At 48.2% G+C, this 24,994-nt stretch overlaps 1 protein-coding gene across 1 annotated transcript; it reads left to right on the top strand.

Annotated features, from left to right (window-relative positions):
- Nucleotides 1-13,274: 13,274 nt before the first annotated feature.
- Nucleotides 13,275-23,417, top strand: LOC135810950 (ubiquitin carboxyl-terminal hydrolase 1-like). The gene is made up of 6 exons (XM_065324329.1): nucleotides 13,275-13,791; nucleotides 15,494-15,553; nucleotides 16,231-16,328; nucleotides 18,007-19,152; nucleotides 20,455-20,609; nucleotides 22,016-23,417. The coding sequence occupies exons 1-6, from the start codon at nucleotides 13,450-13,452 to the stop codon at nucleotides 22,504-22,506; spliced, it is 2,292 nt and encodes a 763-aa protein (XP_065180401.1). The 5' UTR covers nucleotides 13,275-13,449; the 3' UTR covers nucleotides 22,507-23,417.
- Nucleotides 23,418-24,994: the final 1,577 nt, after the last annotated feature.

Below are 24,994 nucleotides of genomic sequence, written 5' to 3'. Positions count from 1 at the left end.
CTTACCATGCCAGAGTACGAGTGTGTCAGCGGTTGCCGGTTGGTCCTTTCTTGAAGCCTGACTTTGACTGACTCCTTGCAGAGAATACACTCCTCCTAGTCCTAGATCCTAGTGCCAGTGTACGTGTGGGCTCGAGCCTACGCGCTCGACTACATGACATTGTGATGAGTGTTGTCAATGGACGGTACCGTATGTTGCAACCCGGGATTCGGGAGTCCTTCACGACGCCCGGGCTGCAACAAAGCGCAAGTGGTCCGAGCTACTGAGAGTACTGAGTGAGAGTGAGACGCTGCTAAAAGTGCTACGGTGTAGTACTAGACTGTTACATTTTGCCGTTCACGCTAACTACTTCGACCGCGTCTAGTCGGCCAGTATCGTTTTTGTGTGTGTGTGTGTGTGTGTGTGTGTGTGTGTGTGTGTGTGTGTGTGTGTGTGTGTGTGTGTGTGTGTGTGTGTGTGTGTGTGTGTGTGTGTGTGTGTGTCAACGCGGCCGCCAGTGGGTGCAGCACATTACATCGGAGCAACTACACACACAGTGGGGTGACCCTACTCCACTGTCGTGCATGGTACAGCAGAGACGCTTGGAGTGGCTTGGGCACCTAGCTCGGCTTGATAACAATCGGTTACCCAAGCAGTTGCTCTTCGCTCATCTCCCACGAACCCGCCCGTTTTGCGGCCCCCGACATCGCTGGAAGGACGTTGTCCAGGCTGATCTGACTGTGGCCGGTGTGCACAATTGGTTCCAATCAGTCAACGATCGCGGAGAGTGGCGTGACATAGTGTCGGCAGCAGCGGGGGTGAAGGAGCCTGCCCCAAAGACGATTGTGTGCCACGTTTGCGGCCGCCTGTTTCGTCGGCGCGCCGACATGGCCCGGGCACAAGTGCACAGCAGTCCGACAGCTCCCCGTATCACAGTGTCCTGCCTGCAGTAGATGGCTCCGGAGCAGGGGTTAGGTGGGCTTGCAGTGCATAAGTGCCTTGGGAGTGACAACTGTGACGACCGACCGCCTTTTGATGCTCCTCCTGTTGCCAAGGTCCCGGTGTGTACTGCCTGCCAGCGCGCGTACTTTCAAGTCTACTGCTGGCCTCAAGCGCCATCGCTGTGGACCCCGCCCGAAGCGCCCTACAGTGACTGATCGCCAGCACTTTGAACATCATTGCCGAGTCTGTAATCAACGCCAGTTTCGGAGGCGACAGGACCTGGAGCGCCATTTGACGCACTGCCTACCTCTCCCCTAACCTCTCTGACAGTACCTCCCTTTGGGGAGCGGCGTGGCCATTTCTGGCAGCTGTCAATAGTAGTAGTAGTAGTAGTAGTAGTAGTAATGTGTGTGTGTGTGTGTGTGTGTGTGTGTGTGTGTGTGTGTGTGTGTGTTTTCAAGTGTGTCAAGACCTGGTTAGCATTTCAGTTTATGACACAATGATTGACTTGTGAAGTAACATTAGTTGGAATCTTTCATCTTACCGTTTAGTTACGTAAAAACCAGAGCTTTCTATCGTCGAAACGATACCAAACCGACGGTATTTAGGGGGTATGAGTCCCGTTTTTTTTGTTTTTGTTTTTGTTTTTGTTTTTTAATACACGCCGGACCGGACAGTATGAGTACTGTCGGATTTAGCGTGAACGGTAAAATGCTAAACATGCCTAGTCTACTGACTCTGTATCACGCTGCTGTCTGGTGTTCACGAGGTGTTTGTCGCGCTGGAAATGGAAACGAATGGTCTCTTTTACAAGTAGTTTGTATCCCGTGGTGAGGCCAAGGTACAAATTTACCATACGTGTGGTTACAAGAGCGAGCGGTACATGTACATGACAAGATGAATACACACGGGAACATCAATTTAAAATGCTGTTGAGAACAAGGCCTACTACATAATAGATAGGAACAAAGTGAGCAATTAAAATTTAATGGCAAGAACACCTCCTGCTTCTGCAACATCGAGCTTTGCAGAAACAGCAGGTGCTACATAGCAGGAGAAACAAACAGTGCTCCTTGCTCTACGCAAGCACATTTATTTATTTATTACACTTTACAGCATCTCATAGCACAGTGCAGTGAGAACACCGGCCAATACAAAGAGAGAGGGTGTTAGCCAACCACGGCAAGGAAGGGAGAAGGGGAGGAGAAGAAAAAAGGAACCGGCATGAATAAGCAGTGATTGCAACAAAATGAGAAACACAAAATCAAAGTCAAGGTGCGACAAGGCTCTTAAAAAGGCGGAGGGAAGAAAGGTCCTTAGCTTCTTGGGGAAGTGCCAGCCACGCAGAGTACGCAGTGAAAAAGGGAGAGTGAAGTAGAAAGGAGGACTTAGGTTTCGGAAGGGAAAGGGAGTTTCTCGTGCTACGGGAAGAGAACCAGTTGCAACAGTGGAGGTGAGGTGGACACAGATTGAGTTTGAGAGAATGGATAAGGGTGACAAGATGTGAATTACGTCTCTTAGACAAAGGGGTAGTGTCAGCAAGGGCATAAAGGGTGGAAGATGGGAGCATGCGGGGTTTTCGGAGGAGGATTTTGAGAACTTTTTTGTGGTGAATTTCGAGCTTGGCAGCACAGGTTGTGGAAATTCCAGCCCAAGCAGTATCTGCATAATCAAAAATGGGGCGTAGGTAAGCTGAGTAAAAGAGGAGTTTACAAGAGATTGGGAGATGGTAACAGTGAGAAGAGAGGATTCCTAAAGATGAACTTGATCGTTTACATATGTAATCGATGTGGGGTTCCCATGAAAGGTTAGAGTCAATGAAAATGCCAAGATGCTTATGGCTGGAGACTATGTCTATAGGCTGGGGGAAAGTGGGATGGAGGAGGGGCGGAACATCGGGCTGAGAAGGAAAGAGTATGATTTTAGTTTTAGACAGATTGGGCGATAACCGCCAAGACGACATCCAGGAAATTACTCTTTGAATCCCGTTAGCTAGGTTACTCATCAGGCCAGTGATGTTAGGAGATGCCCGTAGGAGCGTTGTCTCGTCTGCGAACAGTGATGTGCCCGGGGCAGCTGCGGGCAGACCATTGACGTATAAGATAAAAAGAAGGGGGCCGAGGATGGAACCCTGGGAAACTCCGGATAGTACTGTTGTGTCGGCTGAGGACGTCCCATGTACCGTGACGTACTGCGTTCGCCCAGTTAGGTAAGATGTCAGCCATAGCAGGGGATTGCCGTCTACAGTAAACGATCTACGAAGCTTGGCCAAAAGCCCCCGGTGCCAGACGATATCGAAGGCCTTGGCAAGATCGAAAAAACAGATCCCGACTAGATCTCCAGCATCCCGATGTCGACACACTAATTGCACCAGGCGCGTCAGCTGGATGGTGGTAGAATCGCCTCTGCGAAATCCGGACTGAGCTGAACTCAAACGTGACGAGACATGACAGTACAATTGGTCGTAGAAAACGCGCTCTCAGAGTTTGGAAACACAGGACAGTAGAGATATCGGACGGTAGTTTGATGCTTCGTGGTGGGACCCTTTCTTGTAGATCGGTATAACATTAGCTGTTTTCCATGCAGAGGGAAAACGACCAGTGCGGAATGGTAGGTTGAAAATCAGACATAAGGCCATTAAGGGGTATGCTATTGAGGGCGCAAGGGACTTTAATACCAGATTAGTGATGCCGTCTGGGCCTGGCGCCTTGTCAGACGGGAGCTTTCGAATGTAACGTCGGATGGCAGCAGTCGTAGTAAAGACAGATGTGAGGCGGCCAGCCTCACCCGACTCCTCGGCAATGGGGGGAATGGGTAGAGAAGGGTCATCAGGCACGGCCACTGAGGCGAACTGAGAGTTCAATGCAGTGGCTTTAGCTGAAGAGGTAGTAGCCTGCTGCGTAGAACTAATGGTGAGTGTCGGGATGTCACGAGATACTACCGGTATACATTATACTTCTTTACCTCAACAAAGCAAAGGCAAAAGGCAGTGATTATGCGCGATGACAGTGCTGTCACACTCTGTGGACTTGGCAGAGAGTAGGCAGGGGATGCGATTGTACTACAGGGCAGATACATGTAAGAGGCGCATTTGCTCATTCCTCTGCTTGTGGAGAACACTGCAGTGCAGGGGCAAAAGAAGCATGCTCAACATGCTGGATGCGCTGCTCGTAGGTCTACACCCGCTTCTTCTCCTTATTATCATGCTTTACTTGACATAGCAGGCAGCAAGTGGTTTGGACCGATTCGAAGACGCATATTAAACACACTGTACAAGGTGCCCTCCTATCCCCAAATGTCACCCGCTGCCACGTCAAACCGAGCCTGGCCATCATCCGCGATGGTGGTGCAATACCGGAGGTGCGGCTCACGTGGCAGGGATTGCAGATGAGGTTCAATACACACCTGCTGCCTTGTTCAAGTTGTTGTGTTACCATGGTTACCGGGGCTACTTGCTTGAGCAGCCTAGCGATAATGTTGCGGACCGTCTCATTGTGCCTGATGGTGGGACTTAGGTTTGAGCGCACCTACTTCGACATTCGCGTCTTCAATCCTTTTGCCCCCACATAGGCCCACAAACACCAAGCAATCCCTCCAGGCCACATTCCGCAGCAGGAGAAGCGGCAACGGTATGAGGAGCGCATCCTTGAGGTAGGTCGAGCATGATTCCTTCACCCCAGTGGTACTGTCATCCTCTGGAGGCTTTGGCAAGGCGGGTAGTGTGCTGTATTCGTGGTATTGGCGGATAGCCTCGATGCTGGCGGAGAAGAGGAACGAACCATACAGCGTGGTGCTAAGCTTCGTTCGGTGCCGCCTCGCGTATGCGCTACTGCGCTCTGCAATCCCTACAAGTAGTCTACATGGACATCGGCAGCGGGCAGTACTCGTAGACCTACCGTCCGATGCCACTTCAGCTTTGCTGGCCGTATCCACCTGTCACATTCGTTGAAAATTGACTTGAAAATGTCAGCTAGATTCAGGTTAAAAACTCAGATGTTGAGCCAATAGTGTAGTAATATGGAAAGAGAAAAGGACCTATAAGTAATTAGTTACATTGGAACTTTCCGCACCTGAGCCTTCCAAGTAACTTTAGTTGGAAGGTTGTTGGTTTGCGCTTCGTAGAGGTGTTGGAGCTATAATTATGTACATGTAGGCGTCAGGTCGTCGAATGTCTCAATATCCAGTTGTCAGTTTTGTGCCTTGTTGACAGTGTTGTCGCATTATCTGACTGTATAAGTATTATCTCAATGATGCAGACAGCCAGACTGTTTCGGCCAATGAGGCCTCATCAGTGCAACTCCGAGGCTTAATTATTATCTCGTTACCTTGGTGGACTGTTAGTCATAACTCGTAACTTCTAGATTCTGGTTCTTGCTTTTTATAGTGCGGATGAGGAGGAGGCTGAAAGTGAAAGGGATGAGGAAAGCAAGAAGGTGGTTTCTCTGCTGGACAAGCTGAAACCAGCGAACCTGACAGAGCCAGAAAACAGAAAAAGAATAATTATTTTTTGTTTATAATCGACGTGGAGACAACAATTTTTATAATAGCAATGAAAAGAACAAATTCTGCAGTCATCGCCACACTACAACGAAGTCATTTTTTGTTTCCTTTATGTTTGAGAATGCATCTTTTTGTGTTGGATGCGAAGAAAGACCTGGATTTCAAGCGAAAATTGGTGAGAATTTCCGGGAATTATCGGCATGGTTTCAGTTTTATCGATATATCGGCTTGTTTGAAAGAATTGCGAGAAAGCATGGTTATGATGCCTGATCATTTTGAGGCTGATGCCAGTGATGCACCGATGGGTGATTTTTTGAGCATACATGTATTATCCATATAAAAACCGCTCTGTGAGCGGTTCTGAAAAACCTTTACTGGTGCTGCCCCGTCGTAAAAGTAAGAAATTAGAACTGGCCCATTGTCCCCCCAAATGCGAACTGATCCACCTAAATCGCGAATGACGGGACCCGAACGCACCAGTAGCACGAGGTCGGGAGGGCGCAGGATCACAGCAATTATCATAGGGTAACACCACCTACCGCTAGTACATGGCCTATGGTCCGGACTAACGTCCCCATCTGCATCCACAGGTAGGAACCTCGTGCTACTGGTGCGTTCGGGTCCCGTCATTCGCGATTTAGGTGGATCAGTTTGCATTTGGGGGGACAATGGGCCAGTTCTAATTTCTTACTTTTACGACGGGGCAGCACCAGTAAAGGTTTTTCAGAACCGCTCACAGAGCGGTTTTATATGGATAATTTCAGTTCTTTTTCCGTTCCCTCCCCACCCCAACCCCGAAGGTAAACATGATGACCACGCGCGATGTACTGTATGTAGCCATGAGACTGCAATAACACACTGATACATACCAGCCCTCCCCGCCTCGCTACCCCGCACACAGATACACAAACATGCGTATGCACACGGCACACGCACGTGGCCACGCACACATACGCACATGCACACGACACAAACAGGAAATGAAATTCTTCATGTATAATGCCATGCAAAGCAGTGGCCACCGTACTTGAGGAAGTCAGTTGTGAAACAAAATAATTCAACTACTTTGAAGTACAATGTGTAGACAAGCTGACGGCCAAAGCACAACATAGCAAACATGACATTTGCCCAAGGATTGCAGTTTGCAGACCACGCCATGGAAGCAGCGAATACAGAATGTAATATCATACAAAGTGAAAAGCAAAGAAGTGGCCACCATACACCAGAAACTTGCAGAAAGTCACACATCCAACAGATAGAGAAGTGAACAGCAATCTGGTACAGCCCACACAGGACGAAGCTGACCTGATACTCGTCCCAGAATCGCAAGTGGCAGATCCTTTTCAATGCATAACATGCAGGTGTACGTTAGACACATGGACAACATCTGACCGTGTCGCCAGCATACAATGTCATCACATGTTTACCCCACAAGTTACACACATGCACAGTAGAAGCACAATGAAAGCAATGGAAAAGTATGATGTGGTTGCTGAAGCATCTTCACATTTCAAATTCAGACTTCAATGTGGTCGTCACCGGATGATATACCTGCAAGATACAAGTGATGAAGAAAGAAAGCAGGTCGTGAGGTAGGCTATGAGACACCACAAACGGTTCACCTACATGTCTGTTCAGGGCTAGTGCACTCACACGCAGAATTGTCATAATCGAGCATTTCCCAAACTGAGAAGTGCAATGAAATCCACTTGCATGCACAGGAGCAATTTTGCAATATTATGATGCGCAATTCGACACGATCTGCGATGCTGCGTGCGATGTGCCCTGCTGTCATGATGGTGACAGTCACCGCGGTATGTTTTGTCAACGTCGCCCGTGCACTCTTCTGTCAAGTCCAATGTGCTCACATACTTGGCAATGTCTTTGCAGTGATTAACTTTTATAACTTTTATCCTACTGTAAAAGCAGAAATTTTCGGTGGTGTTTTATTTTCGGTAACTTCGGTGCCGACAATTTTTACCGAAAATAAAACGCACCGAAAATTTCGGTACAACCGATACTGTATACATGTAGTACTAGCACACTTACCTGGAGAACGGGTTTTACCGAAAATTTCCCTCCGCCGAACCGCCGATTTTGGAGAATACCGAAAATATTACACCACCGAAAATTTCTGCTTTTACAGTAGTTATGTGACAGGTAACTTTAATGAAGTACCCGCAGACCGTGTCGATCAGCACATCGTCCACTCTCTCTGCATCGTCCAGAAGACGAGCGCGAATAGCGTCACGGATCACGTCTCGGTGACTTCCTTTCATGTCAGCAGTGAAAATGTGCAGTGGTGGTGAAATAGATGGAAGCGGAGTCCTGTCGGGGAACAGCGCGTTCGGAAGGATGCCACGTGGGGAGGCCAAATGCAGCGTCCGGAACATCGTCCACACTGCCAAGAATGTCACATATTTGCAATTTTGCACGTGGTTTTTTTTCTCGCGGACAACCATCTTTATGTGTGTCCGTTCCTTTGCCCGTGTTCTTCACATTCGCTTTCGCTGGGGCACCTTCACCTTCGCCCTCTTTGTGACTGGCCCTTGCCTTTTTCCTTTCTTCTTCGATGTCTTAATGTGCGCGGCCTGGTCTTTCCCCCCGCGATCTCACCATGTACACGGCCTGCTTTGCTTTCTCCCGAGATGTCACCATGTAAGCGGCCTGCTTTGTCTTTGCGTGTCCAGGTGCAATTTCTGTCTGTCGCCTTGATGGTTCATCACTGCGTGTCTTCTGGAGAAATCTCGCCATGTACTTGGCCTGCCTTGTCTGTGTATCCTTTTCATATACGGTCCACAAAATCGCAATGCACTAACAAAGAAACGTGAGTATTGCATGCGCTCTACCTACGTGCACAGCTCTACCATCCGACTGTCCCCTTCATCATCCCTCGGTCACCATGGACTATTGTACACGGCTTCCAGCCGTGCGACTGTACACCATTGAGATATTGGAAAGTTATACACACACCTTAAACGTAATGAAGTACATGAGTAGAGAGAGTGAGTGCAATACGCTCTCGAGCTGATAACGTGAGTGCAAGACACTGTCCACCTGATAACGTGTTAGAAGGTAACAGGTCTACCGTCCACCGTACCTTTCATCATTCCTCATTCACCATCGCGCGATACCCTGGCACACACTGGCAACATATCATTGGGGCGCCTTACCGTCGCCTAGAGCCTCAGTAAAGGAGACGTCTTCGCAGCAAAAAAATTCGTCCTGCGCATTCAGTCCGCCGACGCGACAGCGTTTACGGGGCCGTTCCAGTTGCAGAAGACATTCGATTCATCGGGCCAGTGCAGCAACAGGGCCGTGGGCACACAGGGGCAGAGGAGAGACATTGTGAATGGACAAGAAATATGCAGTGGCAAGTGGCAAGTGCCATTAATGTCAAGTTCTCATTTCTAATTGAGCTATTACTTACAGTCCTGCCATTGCTCGCTCGTCGTGATTCCTCCTCGTTCGTCGTCGTCCACTTCTGCAGTTCTCCTTCCCGACACGGCGTTAGGTCAGTGCATTGTGAATGGACCTTTTCGGGACGGGGGTACCGGAAGGAGTTCGCACGATGCCTCCAAAGCCATAATGTAGGGCTAGAGCGGACGTCTTAATTGAAGCAATATTTTTCGTCCTACGCATTCAGTTGGCGGACGGGACAGAGTTTAAGGGGCCGTTCCAGTTGCAGAAGACATTCATCAATGGCACTTTGCGATACGGGGGTACCGGAAGGAGTTCCCACAATATTAGTACAATGTCTCCAAAGGCCTAGAGCGGACGTCTTTGCAGCAATTCTTTCCGCCCTGCGCGCGCATTCAGTCCGCCGACGCGACAGCGTTTACGGGGCCGTTCCAGGTGCAGAAGACATCCATGAATGGCACTTTGAAGTACGGGATACGGAAAGGGGCGTCCTCGTTCGACTTCGTCGACTTCGGTAGCTCTAAATAAAGCCAAACAACAACAACTGTAGTGTAGTCCGTCACGTCGCGCGACATCGGCGTTTACCGAGTGGCACAAAGCAGACCGCTGACGGGGTCACGTGTCAAAAAAGTATCAACAAAGTGTCGACTAAGTGTCGACCACGTGTATAGCGGTACACTCAGCGGTACACTAATTCTCGTGCCATTCTCGTGTCACAAAACTGGAACATCGACGACTCGTACCAGTATGGAAAGGCTTCAGACAGGAAGCCTTTCTTATTATTTGCCCGGTACGAGTAGACTACGGTCGGTGCCTAGTAGTACTAGTACTGCCTACTCATCACACAACCTGCCTGGACTGCACTGCCACTGGATCATGGAGACGTATATACAGAAGCCTTGCTTGGTAGACAGTACAAGCACCCTTCATACCTCGACATTGCCTTGGAGTGGAAGCAAATTCACCATGAGTTTTCCAATTCGCTACGATCGATCTCGGGGTGATGATCGTGTCTTTTTCATCACCACTGCAGCCTGGACAGCCTTCGGGAAGACATGTGTCACTCTCCTGCTCAACAGATTCCTACATCTAGATTTGGTTACCGTCAGGGAACGAAACAGAGCTGCAAAACACCAAAGTATTATTGTTTTCTTCCATTCACTGCTGCACATACACAGCATGGTGACAGCTAAGCAGTACGCACGTCATCAAGGCCAATTTCCAAATATGGGAGGTGTTATTTATGAAATTTGACACAGTTCCTCTTCTCTGATCGGCTCGAGACATAGCTCATCGGAATCAGTGCCCAATTCTCCTTCGGATAAGCCATACTTATTTTTGGCGTTCAGTTTCCCTTTACCGTTTGTACGTACAAATTTCGACCGCTCGCGGTCGATGACTTCTATGCGCACAGCGCTGGACTGGTTCACCGCAGAGAGCTGGGATTTTCCCTACTGGTAGCCAAGATGTACGCGCAGAGGGTGCCGACAATTTTTTTGTGTGATGCAATAAAAAATCGCGAAAATCGCGACTTGAAAAATGCGCTTTGGGAAAAGTGCGTACCCTGCGACTTTTGGTATTGCCTGCAGATTATTTCGACTTTTGCTTGAGCTGGCCTCACGACTGTCTGCCCTGCTGTGCAAGCCATGGACGCGGAGCAAGCTCTTTCGCTTCTGGAGACCCTTCCTGACGACTCTGTCGCTGCCTCATCCAGCGAAGATGAGTTTGTGGAGCCAGACAATCCTGTTGAAAATATTTATTCTGACGACGACCGCGGCGATGACATGGCGAGTGAAAGCAGCGCCAGTGAGCGTGACATGGATGTCACAGACGACGACAGTGTCGCTGAGATGAGTGCCACTAATGGTGGAAGAGGACGTGGCAGAGAGAGAGGATTCGGCCGTGGAATAGGCCGTCGTCACGGTAGAGGTCGTGGTGCACAGGTACTATGTACAGCCAGCGGTGCAACCTGCACTAGTCGATATTTGCAATACTTGGGACAATGCTGACACCGCTGTGACTGGTAACACTCCTGCATTCCACCCAGAGAACGAACCTGGTATCCACTTACCTGAGGGAGCCACTCCAGTGCAAGGATCTGATTTATTGCATTTTGCAACAGTTTGCCCGATCGGCAATAAATTCAAATAATTATTAGTGCTAAATAGTGAAATCTCTGTTCGGTTTCTGGACTTGAAAGTTGTTGCATCGCATTCCTGAGGGTTTTTACTTTCAGAATCACCCCATTTTGTACATAATAAAAGTGAAAAATAAAAAAGTTACGGCATGAACAATGACGGTCGGTTTTTGCTGTACAAATACCTAAAACGGTAACTTGGTGCCTGACTGAATTTTAGATTTTTCGTAGTTTTGGCTCAATTTTTTGAAAAGCCTATAGCTCCGCAACCGGATGTAGCGACAAAAGTATGTACATGTATTCTGAATGGCAAGACACACCAAAATCCGATTTTTGAATTTTTAAGTCAGAAAAATTTACAATAGGGTCAGGGTACTGCGCTGGTCCAAGAACATCTTGGTCGCCAACACCACTCAGCACGCCGAATCCACTACCTCGTCCACGGCCTCCGCCACGGCCTCCGCCACACGCGCCACGCACGTCACGATCAGCTGTTCCATCAGCTGGCTGAGCTCGCCCAGCGCCGCGAGCAATTCCTCCGCACAGCGCGAGCGGAGCACGTCCACGAACTGGCTGCGCTTGCCATCGCCCTACAGCTTCTTGAAGCTCATCGTCGGAAATTTTGTCCTCGTCTGAAGAGCTGCCGTTCTCAAGAAATTCACCGAAAACCAAATCATCGTTGAGTCGGTCTTCCTCATCTGATGACGCAGGTTTCCGTCAGAGAAAAGAGCGTCAGATTATTCACCATCGTCGCCTTCTGATTCTTCTTCTACAGAGGCATCATCGGCCTCCAGCTCTTCAAACAACTCAAGCGCTCCTGCAGCATCCATGACGGAGGTCGGCTGTAGTACTAGTAGCCATGAACTGTATTAGTCGAACACGAAGCAAAACAGCAACGTTTTGTTCATGTTGCGGGACGCGTGCGTAGGCTGCCATGCTCGATTGACTTCCGCTGATCTGCGCGATCGCGACGCGATCGTCGTTGATCACTACTCGACTTTTTCAAATGCAACCCCCCTACTTTCTCTATTGCTATCTACATACAGGCCAGCTGAAGGGTCTCTGTACAAAAAATCAGGCACCTGCGATGTACGAGACTGGCTCTGCATGCTGTGCTCGATTTTAATTTTTAGTATGCACTGTCAGCATAGGTCGAAATCGACCTACCGGCACCTATTAAGGCTAATTATAAGGGTTAACATGTTTTTCGATTTTTATTATTATTATTATTATTATCAAATTTTTGATAGGGCAATCCCCACAGGCCTAAGGCCTTCTTACAGGGTACCCTAGATTTTGACAGCATGTATTGTTACAAGGCGAGACTCTGCCAACCGGGTTATGGTCAGGAGCACTACATTTTTTTTGTACGCGTCCGTCCTCGAGCCTCGCCTTGTAACATGCTGTCAAAATCATGGAGACGTGTACGAGGTGAATTGCTATTTCTGGACATTGTACATTTCTGGACATTTCGAGTAAAATAATTTTTCGCCGCGTGTAGAGTCAAGTCAATCAGGTTGATGAAGTTTTTTCTTGTTGTAGTTGACAGCTGGGCTGTTGTAGTTTCTCCTCGTGTCGGTGCCTTGTTGATAGCCTTTTCTTGGGAGGCGTTTCAACGAGTTTTGTGGTACTATGTCGCATGAGAATTTTGAATTTTGAGTAAAATAAGAAGTAATGGACGAATCGTTGGCTTCCCCATGTGCACTCCACTTCAGACGCTGTATAGTCTTGGACCTGTTGGCTGGATGTGTGAAGAGGCCAACTGCAGTCCACCAATAGAAAAAATAACAAAAATGGTGCAGTATAGGATGCCTATTGACGCTATTTTACTTTCATGTCCAGAATTCCATACACTGAAATTTAGGCCAAAAAATTGGCCTGTCGAAAACAACCTGCTATAAAGTCTCTGGGATCACAGCATGAGCAATTGTCACATATTTGGAAAGATGAAGGATTAGGCCATACAATAGATACAAAAAGAAATGATAAAATGTAAAACACACAGCCAGTGCAGTGGGCCTCTATTTTATTTTCATGTCCAGAAATTGCTATTCACCTCGTACGCCTACAAAAAAAAACACTGTACTGTAGCGCCTCTCCATGGATCCACACGTGTGGATCCATGGAGAGGCGCTAGGCGCTAGGCGTCGCCTCGTCGGCGACGGGCGCGTGCCGCGTCCGCATGCATGGACATGGTGCCCCGAAAAAGTAGTACGAGTAACCTTTGAACTCTTGATCTTCTCCATTTCAAATAATTATTTCTTGCGTTGCAATTTTGCACTTTATCGTGACATTATGTCACTGTCAGTTCAGGCAGTTGAGTTTAGGCCAAATGAAATTATGGTTCGTATGCCACTTACCGATAGTTTGTCGTGGACATGTTTTCAAGCTTGTGTTGTGTTTCGGCAGTTGATGAATCAGTCAAATACTAAAAATCGCTCGACTTGGTGACTGCTGTTTTGTTCTAAATCATGGAACAACCATCAAGTATTGGTGTGGGCCCACCACCAGCCAAGCGCCTGCGTTTGTCTCTGAAGAGGAGAGCAAACTCGGTAGCTGTCTCGACTCAAAGAAATGATGCCAAGTCACCAACTGAAAAGAAGGCTGATGTTATGGAGGAACGTGCTCTCTCTCCCAGCAAAGCAGACACTCAGGAAAAAACGAAATCGTCTGTATTAGAGTGCAGCAGAGATGTCGATAGCGCTGTGTGTGGTGTGCGGAACGTTGGAAATACATGCTACCTGGCTGTTGTTATTCAACTTCTTCGTTGTTTGCCAACAATATCGCGAAAAATCAGCCATATGGCCAGATTGGTTAGTTAACCATTTAATTATTTGTGTTTGCATTCCAGTCAATTCCGAGTCTGTTATGGGCCTTATGACACACACACACACACACACACACACACACACACACACACACACACACACACACACACACACACACACACACACACACACACACACACACACACACACACACACACACACACACACACACACACACACACACACACACACACACCTCAGACATGCCCATCGCGTAAGCGATGATAGCGAATATCTATGTTAGACAGGCGCGTGCTCGGCGATGGGCACGGGGGGCACGTGCACCCCCCAAAAATTTTCAATCTGGGTAATTGCAATTGTAATGTATGCAAATATGCTCTAAAATTCAAGAAAGGTTGCAAACAAATTGCAGAAAATTGCCGGGGGGGGCTCCCCTCGGCTCCCGTGCACCCCCCTAGTTGGGGGGCCGAGCACGCCCCTGTTAGACATAGCAACTTGTGCTGGGATTACACCATTCAACAGCTTGCAAGGCTGACACACACACACACACACACACACACACACACAAACACACACGCACACACACACACACACACACACACACACACACACACACCATGTGCCATGTATACACCCGTCGCAAGAGAAGCACGCAAATCTGCAAATGCACTGGATGTGCACCCACAGGTTTTCTCAACTTAGGCAGTGCGGTCCTGCACCTCCGGTACAACCACTCGACTAAGATGAGCATATGACCAACCCATGCGCCATAACGTCATTGTGCTCGCTGTGGGGCGTTCTAGAAGAATCCATCCATGCTTATTCCAGTCATGCCTTTGTGCACATGTACGTACAGCGGTTGTACTGTATCTGCCGAATCAAGAGCGCAGAGTTGAACTGAGATGGAATACTTGCAATTTCCAGTCGGTAGCGGGCTGGGTTCGATTTCAGGTCTGATTTCCGATGCATGCCTACAGTCCATTTCAAAACTATAGACGCGTACCTAGGCAAAAACCGTAATGCCAGCATCTATACCACATAAAATCTGTGATCACTTTGTGCATACATTTTTCCAAATTGGGCGTCTGTTATCGAATCGTTGAGAAACTATAATGAGAGTAATTGTGGAACGGTCCTGAGCAATATTCCGAAAACTATTCTCAAAAGGTTCCAGCCAAATTTGAAATATTTCAAAAACCCTACGCGTCTATAGTTTTGAAATGGACTGTAGTATAAATTACTCACTGTAAGTCTACTAATTGATTATTTTCATCCCATTCAAATTTCAGCCTCCCAGGGCTAAAACACATTTTCGGCCGCGTCAAATTTTCGGCCTGTACTGCTGCTGACCGCATACAACGTGACACTGAACCTTGCAAAACAAAATTTCGGCCGAATATGACCAGGCCGAAAGTAGCCGAAAGCAGCCGAAATTAAATATGCGCCGGATATTTGTTGACGTACAGTACCATTTATAAGCCGGCCTTTTATGGCCGAAAACCGAATTTAAAGGGCGGTTGACTGACAAGTAATTAGTTGCAACCAGGGTCTACTGAGTAATCGCCATTGAACCGGGAAATTTAGACCCCAAGAATGAGGGGGACTTACATAATTTATCTTATAGCCGGTAAAATACTGTACATGTGTGATATGCACGTGATTGACATGGTTATGGGATAGTGGTGATGTGTTGGTGTGAACCTGCTGCTGTTTGTCTGCACACCAGGTGGAGGAACTGGCTGTACCGTCATCACCATCCCTAGACGTCCTGTTGGCTGCAGATTCTGTAAGTCCATGGGGACACTGCGCAGACCTCTGCAGACTTCCACCACTGATTGAAGCTGTTATGTGTCTGGTAGCATCACGTTCATGTCCGAACGAATCTATGCCAGTTGTTGGTGGTGGACCGGGCTTTTCTTGGTGATATAGCACAATTTCCATGAACGATTGTTAGCTCGAATACCAATTCAAATAACGAGCGAATAATGTATTCTCCACATAACAGTGATGCACTTAGAAGAATGAATTTGTGTGTTCCGAACCCGTTCATATTCTCCACGATAGCGTAGCTCTCCGTGTCTGTCATTACCCCAGTATCACTGATACAGGTGGGATTACCCTCACAACAGCTCTTGGATGCATCATTATTGCCATAGGAGTCAATGTCTGTTCTTTCTCTGGCAAGGCATGTACATGTTCATGACCGGTGCTTGCAGTACTGCCGGGCGCCGAAGAACGGACAGGTTAGAACTTTAGCAAGCACAGCATACCAATGTAACTTACTCGTATACACGGTGACTCGACTGTGAATAGACTGTAGTACATGATAATAAGAATGGTCTTGGCTACGAGGCTGACCCCAAGTTCTTCGGCGACCGGCAGTACCGTAGCTGTTCTGTAGTAGTTGCATGGCATATTCACAGCTACCACTAAGAGTCTGTACTTTGCTCGGTCTGCTCGCAGATACTCACGTCCATGGCAGAGAAGGAGGATGCGCATTGCAAGTCGCCAATAGCTGGGCCAGTCTCTGAGGCTCCTGACATTCTCTTAGCTGCGCTCAGGTGGGTGGGATGGTTCTTCTCCTTATTCTTTGCATTTGGAGCATCGGGATCATCATCTCTGCTATTTCCCTGGCAATCACCGCATTTTCCGGAGTATGAGCCGCACTTTTAACACCAGTAATTCAACCAAAGAAAGTCGGTGCGGTGCGGATTGTTCTACGGTAATAACATTTAATTCCCGTAGCTATGCAGAAGACGTTACTTCAGTAACGTCTGGCGCTAGCCGGGGTCCACACAGCTTTAATTTGGTATTTGTGTGTTTGTGTGTTTGTTTGTGTCACGCCTGGCGCTATCCGTATCTGACGGCAAAAAAGCATAGGATGTTATAAATTTTTCAATTCTCCTATTTTTTTTCAGGCATATCCTGGGATTTGAACCCGCACTATCGCCCTACATGCATTCCCCCATACACTTCGCATTCATACCCATTCTTCCAAGTTGCTTCACGCTATTATCTTGCGTTTGAAAGCCCTATTTGAATATTGCGGGCAGCTGTATGTGGCCAGCTGTGTTTGATGGTACGGTACGGTACGGGAGACGGTGTCGTATTACCCTCGATCGTACCTGTCCCGTACCTATCCCCTACCGTACCGTGCCATCAAAGACGGCTGGCCACAATGCATATTCAAATAGGTCTTTCAAATGCAAGATCACAATGTGAAACAACTTGGAAGAATTAGTATGTATGCGAAGTGTATCGGGGGATGCTTGCAGGGCGCACGATAGTGCGGGTTCGAATCCCAGCTTATGTCTTTAAAAAAAGGATTTTTTTAAAGAATTTATAACATCCCTATGCTTTTTTTTGTCTAGGTCATCAAGGCAAAAAAGCATAGCGTAGGGCCCTGAGCTTCCAAGCTCTCTCGTAGGGTTGATGTCTGTATTACGTGACATAAAATCTGGGTGCGGCTTATACTCCGGAAAATGCGGTACTTTATGGAGGGCCGTACTGTTTTCTATAGAGGTTTTTTCAACTGCATGCCTGGTTTGAATACCGTATATTCTCTATTATAAGCGCCGTGCTTATATTTTTTCAACACCCCTCTACCCCGTGCTTATATTGGAGACCGCGCTTATATTGGAGACCGTGCTTATATTTTTTCAACCAATACATCCATACAGAGCAAGAAGAAATACATGCTAGATATCATGCATGCAGCATTGATTTCCACCAAGACCGTGCTAATAATAGAGACTGTGCTTATAATGTTTCGAAAGGTGCTCACAGTGTGCTAGTATTAGAGACTGTGCTAGTAATGGAGACCTGCGCTTATAATAGAGAATATACGGTATGAGCTTATTCTTCCTGGATGGATTTTTGCCACAGAAGCCGGGCTTGGCTTTTCCTGTTGGCATGCATAGGCATAATTATGCACTATCAGGAATTTATTCTTGATGAAGTTGGTTGTTCCTACGTGGAACACACCCTTCCTGCCGAACTTGACAGACTCACGACTGCCTTCCGGAGCACACGAGGAGCATGTCGCACCTTCCACTCGGCAAACCTGCAAGAAAGCATCACTCCCTGCTCAATACGCAGTGTTTCGGGGCAACTTCTAAGCTAGGAATTCATTCTGTCATGTGTTTGTGCTGTATGAAAGTCAATTCCCTGTTCGAGGGAGGTGGGGGCATATGCACTATTCGGAGTTTAATATTTATTCTGTCATATGTTGTGTTGTAGGAAAGTCAATTCGCTGTTCAAGGGTGGTGGGCAGCATGACGCACAGGAGTGCCTGCAGTGCATCATGGACCAGATGGACATCGCCTCGGAGCTGATCCTCGCCCACAAGGCCCTGTTGAGCGACGGCAGGACACGGCACGAGTCGGCGAGCGTGGGCGGCGAAGTCCACAGCACGAGCTCGCCTGCCATCTCGCCCAGCAAGCCCAGCCACTGTCGACTGAATGGCGGCTCATGTGATATGGATGTTGAGCAGTTGAGCATCTCGGTTTCCAGTTCCTCGATTGGCAATAGAGTCACAAAGACGGAGGGTCAATACCCGGCCAGTGTTAGTTGTAGTACGGCAGCAGGAGACGATAAGCCAGTTACCTCCAGCGATGCTGCAGTGCCAACAGTCGCTACCACTGCTCCATCCGGGAGCAGCCCTTACCGTAGCCAATGTAGCGAGAACTGCGCTCGTGGCAGTGCTGCTAAGCCAAAGGCGGGCTCCACACAACTGGTCAGAAGACTATCCGAAGGCGAGCTGACCTGCACGCGTAGCAGTAAGCGTTTACGGTCTTCAGGTGACGGCGAGGACGACAGCGCTGAATCTGCTGAGAAGAGAAACTCGCAATTAGCGTCCCACACGTCCAGTAGCTCTGTAGAATCGGGCCGATTGCAAACATCACTATCAGATCATCACCTGGGAAGGAATGGATCGCATGACAGCATCTCCCTTCTGGCACACAGTACCTCGAATGGTTCCGCTTTCAGCGTGGCGAAGAGCTCCACCGAGTCGGTTAACATTGTGCGGAGTAGCTTTGAGGGAGTGATGCTGGCCAGTACGTGCTGCGTGGAGTGCGAGACGAAGCAGCAGCGTCCGGAAACCTTCACTGACCTGAGCTTGCCTGTCTGTAAAGAGTCCTCTGCTGGGCAACAGCAGCAGTCGGCAGCCCGCTCGTCCGTCTTCAGCACCATGCTCGTTGTGGCGCACTCCCTGCCCTGGTGCCTTGGTCAGCTGATGCGTCCCAGCTCGGGTCTCATCGGCGCCAACAAGTACAAGTGTGCAGTGTGTCGTCGCTCCAACGAAGCCAAGATCTCGTACTCGTTTGCCAAGCTGCCGCCTGTTCTGCTTATCCAGCTCAAGCGGTTTACAACAGTTTCCTACAGGTGAGAGTGGCACTCGCAGCGTTGCTGTGTGGTTTAGGGGGTCTTATCTCACACTCAGTACATATACTGACTGCACTTGTAGGAGTGCTTTGCGCACCCCCCCCCCCCCCCCCGAACAATTTGTACGGTGCAGTACCGTGCTAGACTAGTGATGGTTGATTTCTCAACCCTGCAAGCTGCTGCATAGTGTGTGTGTGTGTGTGTGTGTGTGTGTGTGTGTGTGTGTCTCTCTCTATCTATCCATCTACTCGGAGAGAGTTGCGGTTGCTCGTGACAATCCTCAATACACCTAGGTACAGAGCCTAGTACACACACTTGAAAGAAGGAATCAAAAAAGGTTTCCGCTGGAACTCTGAGTTTCACGGTTTTAACCGATCATCAGACAGCAACTTGACTACAATTTTCCGAAGACATGACTGATATAGGCTGCAGCAAGCTTGGATCATGGCGCGAGTGAATGATACAGGTTAATAGTGCGATATGCACATGACTGTGTGACTTGGGTGGCCTGATGTATCCGTCCATCTTCTCTCTCTCTCTCTCTCTCTCTCTCTCTCTCTCTCTCTCTCTCTCTCTCTCTCTCTCTCTCTCTCTCTTTCTCTCTCTCTCTCTGTCTCTGTCTGTCTGTCTGTCTCTCTCTCTCTCTCTGTCTCTCTCTCTCTCTCTGTCTCTCTCTCTGTCTCTCTCTCTGTCTCTCTCTGTCTCTCTCTCTCTCTCTCTCTCTCTCTCTCTCTCTCTCTCTCTCTCTCTCTCTCTCTCTCTCTCTCTCTCTCTCTCTCTCTCTCTCTCTCTCTCTCTCTCTCTCTCTCTCTCTCTCTCTCTCTCTCTGTCTCTCTCTCTCTCTCTGTCTCTCTCTCTCTCTCTCTCTGTCTGTCTGTCTGTCTCTGTCTGTCTCTCTCTCTCTCTCTCTCTCTCTCTCTCTCTCTCTCTCTCTCTCTCTCTCTCTCTCTCTCTCTCTCTTTCTCTCTGTGTCTTTCTCTCTCTCTGTGTCTTTCTCTGTCTCTCTCTCTCTCTCTCTCTCTCTCTCTCTCTCTCTCTCTCTCTCTCTCTCTCTCTCTCTCCTCTCCCTCTGTCTCTCTTTCTCAATCTTGTGCTCTGCATTTTTAATGCAGAGCACAAGATAATGAGTAATGAGATGACTGGTATCCAGACTTCTATCTGCTTTACCTACTAGTATATGCACATACCTGGTGACTAGACTATTTCTTACCTGAAGAAACTGGAGGCATTGCATAAGTGGTGTTCAATGCATGGATCTTGGTTCTGTCCCGTAATTGAATTGTGCTATTGATTTGCTCGTAGCTCCACCATGTCATCGGTGAAGAAAGTGCATGGCAACATCGCTACACCGCTGGAGATGAAACTCACCGAATGGTGCAGCAAGGACTGTGTGAATCGGGACAGAACCTATCACCTCGTCGCCGTTATAATGCACACAGGAGCACACAGTAACACAGGTGAGAACAGCTTCTGCTACTGCTTTTGCTGCTGGTGGTGGTGGTGGTGCTGCTGCTTTTGCTGGTGCTGCCGCTGCTACTATGGTTGCTTTGTTGGTTCCAGGGTTCATATACTTTCTATTTGAAGTATACATACCTGTTAACCATGGACTGCTTCTGGCTAGATTAACTCTTGTGTAATCAATGGTGCTAGTGAAGCTTACCTCGGATTCACTCTGATTTAGCCACCCACACTAGTAGCAAGTATTACCTTCACTGGGGGCAGGGGTAACTGCAGTTGGATCCCGGGACGAATACCCTGATGCCGTCAATCCTTTTTCTGCACCTTGTCCTCGCCCACTTACTGCGGTGTGGTGAGCCCATAAGTGGGATCATTTTCAAGTCCACCCAGGGTTTTGGGGATTTCAGGGGGTGTCGGCCGTTGGGTGGTTCAATAGCCAATTGAGTTCTCTTTCCAAGATTCCTTTTGAGTCTCTCTCCCCTCTCCCGGGGAGACCCACGTGACCAGTTTTGGCAGTGAGCAATAAGTACAAGTAAGGTTGCAAACTGCTCGGAGTATGCTCTACCACGCTTTGTGTTCACGGGTTTCCCACGGCAGCAATCATGCTGCCTAGTATGTGTACCTGTAAGGCACAACCGGTGTGAAACTGCACCCACTGTATTCGGAAACCATCTATAATATTGTGAGTGTGCTCGGAGACCAGACGTCTGGCTGTGCCTACATTAAATGTCTATAAATGTGATAGAATGATGTGATATACCTATGTAGAACGAAGATTGGCCTGTGGACAGTAGACACAGATCTAAGGTTGCGTTTGGTTGGGCATTTCCAGATTGTAAATGACAACCATTCTGGAATGGGAATGGGTAAGCATCACCTGACGAAACGAACGCACCAGAATCAACTAGGAATCACTGGACATAACAATTCCATGATGTCGTTGTGGAACGGCGGCTCTCTTCTCTTTTACCCGACTCTAGTTTCCTTGAGAGAGTCAAGGTACTTCTGACTGCATGATTTGAGGCACTTGAACCTGATGCCACATTGTTTGGCTCGTGGCAACCATTTTCATTTTTTGATTCCGGAATGAGAATGCTCATTCCAGCATGTGAGGTGGAATGATCATTCTCCAAAAAGAATCATTCTCAGCGATCCCCATTCTGGAATAGGACCAACCTAACGCACTTTTTGACCAACCAAACGGGCGAGAATGATTCCGAGTGATTCCAAGTGATTCCAATTTGGGAATGTGACCAACCAAACGTAACCTGAGTGTAGGCTTCGCTGCAAAGCAAACCTTAGCTGAGATCCAGCTGTTCCTTCACACGTTCGTGTGGCGTACCCAATCTGTGAAAAGTACTTTTGCGATGACCCGTGGACTTCTTGTATTTTGTTCTGCATTCAGGTCATTATACCGTGTACTGTCGTGAGAGAAGTGTCACCGGAATGAAATGTTCCAAGCCGTTGCCGGCTGTCACTGCTTCTCGAAGTATGATGGAAACGAATGGTAGTCCGTTGGTGGTGACATCGCCAACAATGACGCCGACGAAGCCGCGGAGTCCAGTGCCTAGCAGCTTGTCCGTACCACCGTCTCCTCTCAAGACCAGGCCGTGCAGTGTGTGCCTGAAGCGTCTGTCTTTCATCAGCACCACGTCTGGTCCGAAACTCGACACGAGGCCAGCCGCAAGTGGTGCGTCGCCACGCAAAGACTCTGACCGGTGCAGCTGCTTGACGGCTGGGGCCGCGGCGTGCAAACTGTCGTCGAACTGGCTGTACTGTGATGACTCTACGGTGCAGCACGTGTCTGAGGATGACCTAATCGTGGCACTATCACCACTGGACAGTGGCGGTAAGCAGTCTCTCTCGCCGTACATCCTCTGCTACGCCGTTGCGTGACAGACGAACAGTGCGCGCTGATGCTTTCGGCGGTGAGCCCCCACTAGTTCGTCGCCATCTGGCTGATGCTAGTCAGGTGATATATGCTCTTGTGCAAGTGACCACATGACCTGGTAGTGATCACATGACAGGATGACAGATGCTGTTGCCAGTAGTGGCTTACTCATGGTAGTTTGTATGGTCAGCATGAGCTCTACCTGCAATACTACATTTCAGTTATGTCTACTTTTAAGAAGAGACAAACAGAGACATTGGCTCAATGAAAGTAGCAGCGCTCATAATACAGTGTCAGAGGCATTGCGGACGAGAGTGGCATTGAAGGTTGGTGAAGTAAGCACTATGTCATGGTGTGTCCCTTGTTTGGAACTAGCGCGGCCTGTCTTCTATCTTGACATCACATCTGTGCAGCTGGTCCAGAACGAAGTGGTGGCGTCTGTTTGTTTGTTATTGATTCTACATTTACTCTTTCTCGTGACGTGTCCTAGACCAGAGTGTTTCCTGTAATGGCTCGTCTCTGCTCGTCTTAGTTTTTAGTCCATCGCTAGCGCTGGAAGCTGGCATTCTGTTCTCTCCGACTGTCAAATTGTTTTATTGCCCCTCCGATGTACGAGTGGTGAAATAAGTACACAAATATCTATCAACTATCGACTATCACTTGAGCATATTTTATTTATCATCTTACTCATCTTCTCATTCCGCCATCTATTATCCATTTTTTTCCTATTCGTCCCCTGGTTTTGCGTTCGTCTAGTTATATTCGAATTCCCTCCCTTGCCAGTACCAATGTAACATTGTTGGTCTGGCATTATTGCAAGCAGTTCCACCCGTGTGCCGTGCTCCTCTCATGAACACAGTCCGTGGCCGTCGTGTGAGCGTATTCTTCTTGGCGTTCCAGCTTTTGAAGACTTCTAGCCTCCTTAACTGTTTGTTCTGGCTGGCTTGTGGTGGGTGCTTCACAAGTCCACGAACAGTATAGTGGAGTGCAGGACTCCGGCCAGGCCGCATGCGCGGAACCAGTCCAGTTGGTCCGGTCGTAACCGGACCAACTGGTTGGCTACCAACACATGTTTGCTGCTGTGGAGGTTACTGTGTCTGGCATATCTTACACAAAGACGTATGAAAGGCTACATTACACTGTCCCCGGGGAAAATTGCGGAAAAAAATCGCAAAAAACGCGGGGAAAAACGCGGCATAATATGGCATAATTTGCGGTGAATTTGCGGTAAATATGCGGTAAATATGCGGTGAATAATATTGATGTGCGGCAATTTTCAGTGAGTATGTAGTGAAATCAATCAGTTACAAGTCTCTGGTGTAAGCACTCGTCATATTTGAGTAAAAAGCCGCCACGATGAGACGTTGCTGACCGAACAGTGCACTGTGTCACCGTGTGTACGTGTAGTGCAACAAAAAAGTTCAAAAAACGCGGGAAAATCGCGGAAAACGCGGTCTTTTAAAAAATCGCAAAAAACGCGGGAAAAAACGCGGCCCTGGAATTGCAATTTTCCCCGGGGACAGATTACATGTACAGTATAGCCGAATCTGTCAAAAGGCTGCTTCCGGCGGTCCCGTGACCAGGCGCATGCGCCGGCGGGAAAATTTTCAAAAAAATTTAATGAAGCAAAATCCTGCATTTTGAGCAAAAAAGGGGAGGTTCCGGGCACCCAGGAACCCATACGGGGCACGCGCCTGGTAGGCCTTGACGGATTATGCTAGTATTTTCGTGAAATTATGCTTTTCGCATTGCTGAAAAAATGGCAGAATTATGCTGTTATTATGCTAAAAGTTATCATATTATGCCGCATTATTCTCATATATGCTGCTAATATTATAATTATGATGGTTCTGTGCAAAATAACAGGGACATATTTTGTAGAGGGCGTTGTACTGTAGTGGCAAAAGTTCAACGGGGTCAACGCACCGTCCAACCTAGCTATGACCGTCACTCATTGAATTTGTAGTGGACTGGACATGTTATCAAGGGAGTCGTAAACCTACGACTTCCTGGTGCATCTACCTGTACTTGTACTTGTAGAACATTGTACAACTGTATGGAATTTGATGCGAACAGGCGGATTATTCCAATTTATGCGATTCGTATGCAATTTGCCTCGAATTATGCGATTATTCGATTTTGGTAGGAATTATGCGAAAAATTATGCTAGCATAATCCGTCAAGGCCTAGCGCCTGGTGACTGTCGAGTGTGTTCGGGGAAAACTAGGGTTTTGATAACCAGGGCCGGCTAGGGCTTGACACCATGTGTTGCTTTGCTGACTGGTATGTCTCACTACTGCATATGTATTACCAGAAAGAAGAGCATATTAAATTACAACCCTGGTCGGTGCTGGGGGGGGGGGGGGGGGGGGGGCATTGATTTGTGCACAAGCCAGTTCAAGGTCACCATGGATTTTTCAATAAAGTCACTCTTGCCAGTCTTGGTAAAAAAAATGCCATCAAGGCGCGGCCAAGGGCAAAGTGCAGTGTTAC

This window comes from Sycon ciliatum, chromosome 1 (assembly GCF_964019385.1).
Source record: "Sycon ciliatum chromosome 1, ocSycCili1.1, whole genome shotgun sequence".
Taxonomy (NCBI): domain Eukaryota; kingdom Metazoa; phylum Porifera; class Calcarea; order Leucosolenida; family Sycettidae; genus Sycon; species Sycon ciliatum.
This window is presented reverse-complemented; position numbering and strand designations above follow the sequence as displayed.

Bases quoted from the DNA above. Each gene is read 5' to 3' on its own strand.
- LOC135810950 (XM_065324329.1), top strand. From the start codon at position 13,450: ATGGAACAACCATCAAGTATTGGTGTGGGCCCACCACCAGCCAAGCGC. The intron at 13,792-15,493 runs GTTAGTTAACCA...TCTGCACACCAG, and splicing joins TCAGCCATATGGCCAGATTG to GTGGAGGAACTGGCTGTACC. The intron at 16,329-18,006 runs GTGGGTGGGATG...GTTGTGTTGTAG, and splicing joins ATTCTCTTAGCTGCGCTCAG to GAAAGTCAATTCGCTGTTCA.